Source organism: Taudactylus pleione, unplaced genomic scaffold (assembly GCF_031769625.1).
Source record: "Taudactylus pleione unplaced genomic scaffold, aTauple2 ptg000129l, whole genome shotgun sequence".
Taxonomy (NCBI): domain Eukaryota; kingdom Metazoa; phylum Chordata; class Amphibia; order Anura; family Myobatrachidae; genus Taudactylus; species Taudactylus pleione.
In genome coordinates this window covers 11,704,901-11,717,053 of record NW_028284531.1, presented here as the reverse complement: position 1 = coordinate 11,717,053, position 12,153 = coordinate 11,704,901, and the positions used below count along the sequence as shown (strand labels likewise).

Sequence of the window (12,153 nt, the reverse complement as noted above, 5' to 3'; positions counted from 1 at the left end):
TGCCATTTGGGATTGTATGTGCCCTCTACTATGACATTGGGCATCGGCCTTGGCAGACGACGTTGATGGCATGTTATCGTCTATGTCATGACTAGTGGCAGCAGCTTCAGCACTAGGAGGAAGTGGTTCTTGATCTTTCTCTATTTTATTTTTATCGGAGAAAGTTTGGTCCTCCATTTATGTTATATCGATTTGATATATACGTGCGGCTAAACACAGAAAATAATATTTTTTTGGGTTTGGACTGGAGTGTACTTTGTGGGTTACAGCACCCTTTAACGGTCAAGCCAGCCGGCCCTTTACTTATGACACAGGCGCACGCTTGGCACTACTTTGTTGATGCACGTGCGGCTACTGCGCACACAATTCACAAACACAGAAAATAATTTTTTTTTGGTTTGGACTGGAGTGTACTTTCGGGGGTTACAGCACCCTTAACGGTCAAGCCAGCCGGCCCTTTACTTATGACACAGGTGCACGCTTGGCACTACTTTGTTGATGCACGTGCGGCTACTGCGCACACAATTCACAAACACAGAAAATAATTTTTTTTTTGGTTTGGACTGGAGTGTACTTTCGGGGGTTACAGCACCCTTAACGGTCAAGCCAGCCGGCCCTTTACTTATGACACAGGCGCACGCTTGGCACTACTTTGTTGATGCACGTGCGGCTACTGCGCACACAATTCACAAACACAGAAAATAATTTTTTTTTGGTTTGGACTGGAGTGTACTTTCGGGGGTTACAGCACCCTTAACGGTCAAGCCAGCCGGCCCTTTACTTATGACACAGGCGCACGCTTGGCACTACTTTGTTGATGCACGTGCGGCTACTGCGCACACAATTCACAAACACAGAAAATAATTTTTTTTTTGGTTTGGACTGGAGTGTACTTTCGGGGGTTACAGCACCCTTAACGGTCAAGCCAGCCGGCCCTTTACTTATGACACAGGCGCACGCTTGGCACTACTTTGTTGATGCACGTGCGGCTACTGCGCACACAATTCACAAACACAGAAAATAATTTTTTTTTGGTTTGGACTGGAGTGTACTTTCGGGGGTTACAGCACCCTTTAACGGTCAAGCCAGCCGGCCCTTTACTTATGACACAGGCGCACGCTTGGCACTACTTTGTTGATGCACGTGCGGCTACTGCGCACACAATTCACAAACACAGAAAATATATTATATTTTTAGCACTTGGGGGGAGCACCCCTGATGGACAGAGCACCCCCTGGACAACACTACAGCACCTCTTTAGGACTGGGACACTGCACAGGACTTTGGAGTGGACACAGCCCCTATGGAGAACTGACTGCACAACACAGTCCAGCCAGCCCCTATGGACTTTGAAGTAGTGGACACAGCCCCTATTAACAACAGCAGCACAGCACAACACAGCCAGCCCCTATGGACTTTGAAGTAGTGGACAACAGCAGCACTACACTACACTACACTACACAGCCCTAACTCCCACCCTCCCTCTTCACTGTCCACAGCCGAGTGAGAAAATGGCGCCGACGTGGGTACCTTATATAGGATCCAAAACCCGCGAGACTCGGAAGGCGGGAAGATGACGTTTTGCCTCGATTTCAGAATCCGAGTCAGGCGGGAAAAGTCGAGCCTGACTCGGATCGGACTCGGATCGGGGGGGCTCGGGGGGGTTCGGATTTCAGAAATCCGAACCCGCTCACCCCTAATATATATATATATATATATATATATATATATATATATATTGGTTTTAAGACCTCAGGCATGCCATACCTATTTACACATCAAACATAACCAAAGGAGGATAACTGATGAATAAATATCACCTTTTATGACACCCTGTCTGCTGGGGGGGAACAACAAGCCTTATTGTTTACGAAACCTTGGAACTTGTTACTTCAATAGAATGGAATAAGGTTCTTTAAAAGAAAGTGGTATATGTGTATAGATCACAGAAATACACACAGGTTATGGCTTTTTGAAATATGCCATGAGAATATGCCAGTTAATGTTAATGTCTGGGATATGAGTTATTTTGTAGTGTATTAAAATATTTTCTGACTTCGACAGGGCACTGCATGGGGGGAGGATTGCTACTGGGGGCACTGCATAGGGGGGCCCAACGCATATTCTTGCACCTGGGCCCACCACACTCTAGTTCCGCCACTGCTGACTATCCAGATCAGCTAGCTGCTTGACACCTAATAGATACTGCTTATACTATTACTGGCTGCTGGGGATTTCATGCATGCAAAATTATTCTGCATAGGGACTTTTTGCATGCAATCAATTGTGCCCTTTGATCCTGGAGTCACTCTTGCAATTATATGGAGTTTTTTTTATGTGCTGGAATCTAGTGTAAAGGGCATTACTGCATGGCATAATGTGTAAAGGCTGGGTATTACTGCATGGTATAATGTGTAAAGGGCATTACTGCATCGCATAATGTGTAGTGGCTGGGTATTACTGCGTGGCATAATGTGTAAAGGCTGGGCATTACTGCGTGGCATAATGTGTTTATAAGGGGCAATACTGTGGTGGTGTAACGTGAATACGGGACACTATATTGTGAAACACTAAAACGTCCGTCTCCACTCAAGAGCCGCAGTGTCTGGCATGGCATCTATTCACACTGCAGGGATAGCTTTGGGGCAGCCCAGCATCTCAGTGAGTGCTGGGCACGCCCCCAACAGTGATGAAAAGGGGGCACTCAACGACACGCCCTCTTTTCTGGTGAGCATGCCCCTTCTTGGGTGCGCGCTGAAGTGTCCCTTTCTGAAAGGGCCCCTGCCTGCCCTAACATGAAGACTAGGGGATTGCAGCAGATATCATGAATATATGCTGTGGTCTTTTGAACATGTATCCTGGTAGTTCTTAATATTTCCATACCACCTCCAAAAACAGTTTTCTGGGATATACCACACATTAATTTATTATCTAATGCCTTATTCACTATGGGTTTGGTGTACATACAAGTCATATGTGTAGGATCATGGAGGCATTAAACATGCATTTAAGGGGCATGTGAGGTCTGATGCTGTTGGCGGTATCAAATGGGCATTCTAAGGGTATGTGGGGATGTGTGGTGGCATGTGGAGAGGTCTGAGGGACATATGGGGACCTCTAAAGCATAAATTATGATGGGAACCAGAAATGGTCAGATAGGACCCCATTTTTCTTAAATGGAGGGTCCCTGGGACCCACATATTTTGTCACTCAGCGCAATCACTGATAGATCAACTTATAATTCGCCAATTTTATCCGTAACTTGCTTTACAGATGTAGTAAAGATGCAGAGACACCAGGTGCTGTAGTGTGGGAAAACCTCAGCAGATTAAGGTCAGCTGACAGTTAACTATTTTTGCCCTAGGGTAATTCCATCGTTAACGGAATCACCTTTTTACATCGATATAAACTCTATTCATTATACAACTGCCACCACTAATGTGACCAAATCATCATAACCCAGCAGCGCACAATAAACCCCATATAAAATATTATCCAAATAGCTTAAAGGGGCCTATCCATTTATAGACTTGAAGGTCTGAACGACTAGCGTTCAGACCTTTAAGTCGCCGGGTGCTGAGCAGCACTGAAAGAGGTTCACTGAACTAAATATCTAAGGACAAAATTACACAATTTAGAACGCATCAACATGGTGGAATACTTTTTTTTTTTTTTAAAAGTGGACATAAACATTCAAACCTAGATTCAGATACATAGAAGAGCAAATCAAAAATATCAACTACAAATCATACTCGTCTACTTTTGGTTTCTCCTCTCCGCAAAAAAGCCCATAGAGGAGACTCAACTGATCACTTCAGGGAGCAGGGCCAGGCGCTCAAGATATTATGCTCCGCCCCCATTATGACAAAATGGTGCAAATCCTGGGTCCGTGGGGAGGGGACGGAGCTAAAACTACGCGATTCACTGCAATTTGGCCCCGACCCCTCCATACGGACCTGCGATCGCAGTCAATTATCTCCCTACCCGGGCCCACTTCATAGTGGAGAGCAAGATGCTGGAGATACGCCCACTTTTCCAGGAGTGCAGGGGAATACCCAAAAAGAAAAAAAAAAATCATGAGACTCCCGCACCTTTCGGGAGAGGAGGCAAAGTATGCTACAACTAGGTCCATACAAAACAAATCAAGACTAACCAAGTAGTACATTCATGAAATGTAGCCTTTACTAAGCATCTAGAACAGAAAAACAAACAATGTCCCCTGTTATCGATATTGTGGTGCTGCAACAACTTTAACTTCTGAACTGCTAATTATGCCTCTTTATAAAGTGAAATAGTAGGTAGAGGTAAAATTATATGCTTTATACCAAGGCTTGACAAATTTTTCTAAAATTTAGGAGCCAGGATGAAAGTGTAGGAGCCAGACCCCCCCCTTACCCCCCGGGAAGCATTACTGAGCACCTACGCCCCTGACAACCAACCCCCATGGCCACACCACTAACGGGGTGCCCCAGTAGTAATCCCCCCTCTGCAGTGTCCCCAGTAGTAATCCCCCCTCTGCAGTACCCCCAGTAGTAATTCCCCCTCTGCAGTGCCCCCAGTAGTGGTTCCCTTATGTAGTGCCCCTTTAATCAGTGCCCCCCCATATGCATTGCCCAGAGTAGTAGTCCCCCCTATGCAGTGACCCCCCCCATAGTGTCCCCAGTAATGGCCACCCCCAATATGCAGTGTCCCTACAGTAGCGGCCACCCCCACCTATGCAGTGTCCCTACAGTAGCAGCCACCCCCACCTATGCAGTGTCCCTACAGTAGCAGCCACCCCCACCTATGCAGTGTCCCTACAGTAGCGGCCATCCCCCCTATGCAGTGCCCCTTAAAAGAAAAAACGCAACTTACCTGATCCCCGCTCCTGCCGACGACCGCCGCTGTCCGCTCCTCCTGGCCGCTCTGCACTATGGGAGAGACGTAATGACGTCTCTCCCAACCTGCTGCGGGGTGAGCCGGAAGGTGGAGCTCATGAGTGAGCTCCAAGCCGGCTCACTCCGTGGACGATGCCGCAGCCAATGAGTCTTGGCAGTCGCTGACGGCTGTATGTTTGTTACTCTGTAGTGTGGACCGCGCTCGCGGATTGCACTACAGGACCCGGGGGTTGCTGAAAACCTGGTCGCCAGGCAACCAAATCTGGTCGCCATGGCGACCTGGCCCCCGGGTTTTGTTGAGCCCCGCTTTACACTCACCAGAAATATGTTCAAAACTTCAAAGACATTTAGAATAATATCCAACACTCTTGTTCAGGATTATGTAAACAATTACTCAGCACATGGTTAATTGTAGCCTGCGCTATCAATGACCAAGATCAGCTGTATAAATGGTGGCACTTCCTCTTTAGATCTACTTACTGATTAAAGAGGCAACCTAGTGCGATTCTGTTACCAAAAATAAAGCTAGCGTTCCCACTAGGCTGTTTTAGCAGGGCGCCAAGCCATGCCCGATTTCAAGAGGGCAGAATGCACCCTACCTTTTTGGCGATGCCCTGCTAAAGCAACCTATCGGATGCCGTTCCCACCCGCGGGCCGCAGTGTCCCACGGGTGGAAAAAATAGAGGAGCAGCAATCACTACTGGTGAATAGGTGCCGGGCACATGCTCTTTTAGGGGAGAACTTGGGGGCAGCCCGGCATGTCCGTAAGTGCTGGGTGCGCCCCCAAGAGTGATGAAAAGTGGACGCATCTTAAAGACACAACCTCTTTTCTCGTGGCCACATCCCCTTTTCGGGCGTGCTCAGAAGTAACCCTTTCTAGGTCTGGCGCCAGATCTAGTGTGAACACTGTAAAGTGCTTCTGTTGCCTCAAATTACAGCCTGGAAAAAAATAAAATGTTAGGACCATCTCCTTTTAAATAGGAGTTTGTATTTAGAAACTAATATAAATCTAAATTTTGAGGTAATATCTAAAAATTTGAATAATCAAACTTTTTAGTTTACTGAATCACCTTTACTGTTGTAACCATATCAACAAGAGAGATTTATTTATGGCTGTAAAATTGCCTTATTGTATTATATTAACCCCGACATTGATATACGTGATAATCAAACACATATTTTCAGGATATGCATATTCATATTTGCAAATGAATGAAAGCTTGATCAATATGGTTTTCATTCTGTGAACACATAGTTTAAAGAGCTCTAATATTAGGTACTAGATCACAAATCAACATTATTTTCCTCTATTAGTAAAATAGATCACTTTAACTGATTATAATGCCAACATCTTGTACCTGTGTTGACTTATGTTTTAGGCTATATGTCCATAATTTTGTGGAATTGCCCCATAATAAGATGGGAAAACACACAAAAAAAATATAATGCCAATGTAGCCTTCCAAATAAAATGAATACAAGGCCATCACAGCAAAGAGTGCCATATAATTTGTTCAAAATAAACTTTAAAGTTGCAGGAGCCAAAAGAAGATATAAAAGAATTGCTAGTACATTGCTGGTCTGACGTTCCAGCCGTACTTCCATATATACGGGATAGAAGCAGGTTACAAGCTCAAATGGTGCATCATACACAAATAAAAAGATAGTGTAATCAAATCAGTAGGTCATCAGCATCATGTTTGACTATATGTCCCAGTATAAGTCAATACAGGCAGAAAATCAGGATGCATTGAGAAAACAGCTAGCAGGGGAGGTTATGCAGTATCAACAGGGGATGTAGTTTGGAAGCCAACGGTCTAAATCCCGACCGCCGGCTTCCAGACGTTATAATCCCGGTGTGGTACTGACAGGCGTCTAAATCTAGACGCCTGTCATTAAAACCGACAGCGGAAAACCGACGCCCGGCAACCCGATCGAAGTGATGCTGGGCTTGGGAGGGTTAGATTTAGGGTCCCCGGGGGGGACTTAGGGTTAGGCACCCCCCTGGGAGGGTTAGGGTCAGGCTAGGGGAAGGGAGGGTTAGGGTTAGGTGCTGGAAGTGCTAGGGACGTAACATCTACCTTAATGATCAATGCACCAATATGGCTACATCAGTCCAAGATGCGTTCTCCACAGGTAGAGCAAAACCACAGCCCTGATGTCAATGTGTATGTTCCCTTTTAGTGAACTAGTTTCCTACACACAGCAGAGGCTGTGCCAGTATTTGTGAGAAAGCAGTGCTTCAATCTGATAATCAGTGACATCACTAGGACAAACCTTACCAATAATAGATTTGATTTCCCTTCATGAGACCTAAGCTCTATGCTTCAAAAACAGCTAGTGGCAAAAAAATAATGAAATAAAAAAATATTTATATATTATATATATATATATATATATATATATATATATATATATATATATATATATATATATATATATATTTATTTATTTTATTTAAAGTATGTTAAGAACTATGGGCCTAATTTAGAGATTTCCGTAAAGCTGCTTTTTACATAAGTCTCCAATGTTAAATGATCTGCGCATGTGCATGAGCTGCACTGTGCGTGTGCAGATCTGTTGCCCCTAAGCTGCAGCATCATTGACACAGTGCTGGCAAAAGGAGCATTCCAGAAAACAGGGGGGGGGTGTCAGCCCCATTTTCTGGGTTTGCTGAAGCCAGTGGCTGCGTCCTTGAACACATCTTCACTGGCCCCGGCAGCGTGATATTTCCGGACATCAAGAGTAACATAAGGGTTACTCAGACGGCCGATGTTCACGCTGTTGATCCGATGCAGCGGATGAAAGAAGCCGGCACTGGGCGGCTTATTATTTAACTAAGGAGCCTCTTGCGGCTTTTGCATATATTAGCACAGCCGCTGCCTACAAAGGCTGTGCTATAGCATACCTCTCTGAATCAGGCCCTAGGTTACAAACAACATTTACTTTTGTGTTGTCTACAAAAAACATAGCAGATACATAAAACAAACAGAATAGTAAAATGCATTGGAAGTGAAATAATGTAGCATAGCAAACTGGCCAAGTGGGTCACAGCCAGCGGGAGCCATATGCAGATATTTCACCTTACATCATTAATCAAACTACGCGTCTAGCAGCCACAAAGTGTTAATAGGTCAAAGGCATTCTGTACTGAAAAACCAATACGTATAAATTATATTCAGCATTCAAATGGAAAAAGTTAAAGCCTGATATAATATGGAAGAGAACATCATACAATATTATTACTCACAGTCTTTGAGCTGTTGTGTCTGTGGGGGCAAGGAATCAAAGCGCCGGGAGCCAGCACATAGCAGCTTTTCCACTCTCTCCGCGGAGTTATCCAGGGGGCTGGGAAGCTTCCTGCACACCATGTCTAACAGTAGTGGTAAAGGATTCATACAGCAAGCCACGTCTGCCATTACTACAAGGCTGCATAACATTTGTCTAGATTCCCAATCCCAGGTATCTATCGACTTATATCGATTGATTCCAAAATAGACTATAACAAACAGTAAAAATGTTTTGATATTATCTATGGCACTTACATATCCTACAATAGAACACAGATTGCATTAGATATTCTATTTTACTATATGGAAGTGCCATAGATTATACCTGTATTCGTATACAAGTGTGGTGGCATTCATAGGAACACACTAGCTAAAATAAATTAAAAACTTAGGCCCTCATTCAGAGCCGTACGCTCTGAGCAGAGCGCACGCTCTGAATGAGGGCAGTCCTCCATAACTATGGAGCGTCCCCCTGGACGCTCGTATAGCTGTGGGTCACCACCCACAGCCTATACGAGCGTGCAGTTTGATGGCCGCGATGGTCGTGACCATCGCGACCATCGAAACTGCGAGCCGGAGCCTGCGGTTGAGGTTTTCAACCGCAAGGCCAGGAGTGATTTTGGCTCTATCAGAGCCAAAATCACTCCCACTGACATCACTAGTGATGTCAGTGGGCCGGCTTCTGACGGGAGGCGTTCCCTTGGGAACGCCCCCGTCAGGGAGGCACGCCCCCGGCACGCCCACCAAAGGGGGCGTGCTGTCAATCAACATCGACAGCACGCCCCCTTTGATCAGACACAACGAGCGAAGGACTTTCCTTCGCTCGTCGCGTCTGGCACATGCGCACGACGGAGCTCCCTCCGTCGTGCGCATGCTCAGTGCAGACCATCGACCCACTTGCGAGCGGACAGCCGCTTGCGAGTGGGTCTGAATCAGGGCCTTAATATTAATAGTAATAATAGACAAAAATGGGGTAGTACATGGAAGAAAAAAAGCTAAAGTAACAGTTTAATTACGGAAATGGTCTGGCAGTAGCTGCAGTATATCCAGACTGTGGATTGGCATCGTGCTAGGATTTAGTGGCAGTGAATTTATATTTTAATAACACCAGCTGTTAACACAGACTTCTATCATTCATTCTCTAGATAAGTGCAGAAAAAACACTCTGCCAAATATAGTGAGAAAACGTGTCTAACCTTTGTTGGCCGATGCAGCAGCCAAGATATTCCAGTTCAAATTAGGTACTTACTTTTAGCTGGCTCACACTAGTCTGCACCATAGAGGTTATGGATAAACACATAAAATAGAGCTAGAGTAAAGTGTAAACCTATTTAATGAGCCCTGAACTGGAAAATCACTGCAGTTATTAATGCCAGCACAACAAACAGAAACCCCAATATTAACATTAGAACTACAGGGAGCTGCTGCAATACATTAATGGAAAGCACATAAATGATGTCAAATTAACAGCAGCAAGCATACCTACAGATGTGTCCTCATACACCATACGTTGTGAGCTGTCCAGCACAACTAAGCCTCTGTGAGAAGTGTTAGCACACCGTCTTCATCTTTCAATTTTGCGTAACTTGACGTGAGAAAAAGCTGCTGCATTGTAGCACTGCGTATACAGATTCAGACTCCATCGCACACACATGTACAAATGTTGTACATCCAATTGATCAGTGCAAACAAGCAAAGTTGTTTTGCCTCTTCCAGTTGTTTTATTTGTGTAAGACACACATTTTGAGTGAAAGACACTTGGCACGGCCAATTTACACAGGACCTTGCACGCCGAGAGGGGCTGTTTGGCACAACTGAAGCCAGAGTGTAAGGACACATCTGTAAACAATTTTGCCCATGGCACAGTATCCAGGGTTGAGGAAAACATTCCTAGTAACCCAAGCGCTGTGCGTATCTGGATTCTACGTTGTGACTGTATGAGCTGACAACGCCTGGATCTTAATGCACCTTATTTCTGAGAGTGCCACTGAATCATGCATGGTGTCTATCTGTACCCACAGAAACTTGATGTGCTGTGATGGAATTAACTGTCTCTTCTCCAATTTATTAGACACCCATTGCCTTGAAGATATAGAATTACTTGCTTTACTCTGGTCTTAACGATCTGATTTGGTTCTCCTCCGACCAGGAGATCATCAAGGTATTGATCATTTCTGATTTCTTAATTGTTCAAAAGTTCTCGGTGAGGTCGACAGATCAAACGGGAGGCAAGTAAAGTGATAATGGTTGCCCAGGATACAGAACCTGAGAGAAGCTTGATGCTGTCTGCCAACGGGAATACAGAAAAAGGCATCTTGGAGGTCTATAGAAATCAAGAATTTGCCTTTATTTCGTTCAGGAGTGACTTGTCTCCATCTGAAAATGCTTTACCTGGACATACTTGCTTAGATGCCTTAGATCTAATACTTAACACACCTGAATACTTATCAGAAATAGGCGTGAATAAAAACCTGCTCCTCTGTGCATGGGGGCACACTTGTAATCACTTGGAACTTTACATAAGGCTGTAGAGAACAGTCTCACAGATTTGTTGTGGTGTTTTTGACATGACCATTACATTCTTTTAACGGACTTTATTGAACTCTATTTTGTAGCCGTGCACGACAACATCCAGCATTAATTTGTCCCATTTATTTTCCTTCTATTGTTGTCTTGCTGAAAAGGGAGGTGGATATTTAATCTTCTTGTCCTGTGGTAATCTACTTGATCTCCCACCAGTCAACTTTTGAATCATGGATTCTAATTTGTCGCCAAACAAGAGAACCTTCAAAAGGAAGTATAGCCAAACTAGATTAGAATGTACATCCGCCAACCATGGGCATAACCAAAGCGCTCTTCTAGCCACCACTGATCCACAGATCTTGCAGAGAATGATACATCTAATGATAATTCACACAGATATTCAACCGCCTTCTGCATGAGATGGATGTTACTGCTATGCCTGAACTTAGCGTGGTTACTGTAGATGTATGTAAACTCTTGAGATAACCCTCCATTTTCTTATCCAAGGATCTTTAAAGGAGGCTCCATCTTCCAATGGGATGGTGGCTCTGAATTCCTCACCTATAACAGGGTACATAAGTTATATTCAGTGGTAGCACTGGGGTTGGTGACATCCAGTGCGTCTAGTAAAACCCCATCCAAAAGGGGTGTGTCCTCACTGTGGGGGGGGGTGTCCTCACGGTATACACCCCGGTTTCATCACTCTGGGGGATTGCCCAGTACTCCCCGGAGAAGCCGGGCTGCCCTCAGAGACTCTCCCCTGCAGTGCTGGCTCCTCCACAGTGACCAGGAGCCGGGAGCTGCACTGTGATTTTAGTGTGCAGTGCCAGACTCCCTGACACCGAGGAGCCGGCATTTTGGTGTCACCCCCTCGGAGGGCGATACCTGGCGCAGTCCACACCCCCATTGTGACGCCACTGGTTCCATCCTAGACAAATTACTCTGACATTTGTCCAGATTCTGCCATTCTTTTAACACCATGGGGGAATTACCCATGCCTCGCAGGGAAACATTATTTAGTGAAATTGCATTTTCTTCACACGATCAAAAGGGGATTAACATGTAAACCACTAAATCAATGGGTTACCCCGTGGCAAATTGGATCCACCCCCCATATATTTCATGACTTTATGAACTGGAAACACCCTGCCTTTTCTAGGACAATCTTCAAACAGGAGATCCCGTTCTGCACCTTGCTCTGATTCAACTTTATAACTCACAGGGTCATATTCAAATTGAAGCGAAATGTCGGAATCGGCGATAATTTATCACAGATGATGTAATTTTCACCTGTTTTAATTATCCCCGTATTCAATTTCAAAGACTTTTCGCCGGTGCGAAAAAAGTCTTTGAAAAAAAAAACAGGGATAAGTTTTCACCATGTTTTACATGGCGAAAAAAAGTGCAGAATTGGGGTTTAGGGGTGCAGGCTTAAAAAAATAAAAAAAATAGCCTGCACCCTGG

At 44.8% G+C, this 12,153-nt stretch overlaps 1 protein-coding gene across 1 annotated transcript in view; it reads right to left on the bottom strand.

The window, feature by feature from the left end:
* Positions 1-12,153, bottom strand: part of EFL1 (elongation factor like GTPase 1) — a 363,676-nt gene that overhangs the window by 286,470 nt on the left and 65,053 nt on the right. The window contains exon 11 of the mRNA XM_088472852.1: positions 8,127-8,249. Within this exon, the coding sequence (XP_088328978.1) occupies positions 8,127-8,249 (123 nt within the window). The remainder of the gene's footprint in view (positions 1-8,126; positions 8,250-12,153) is intronic.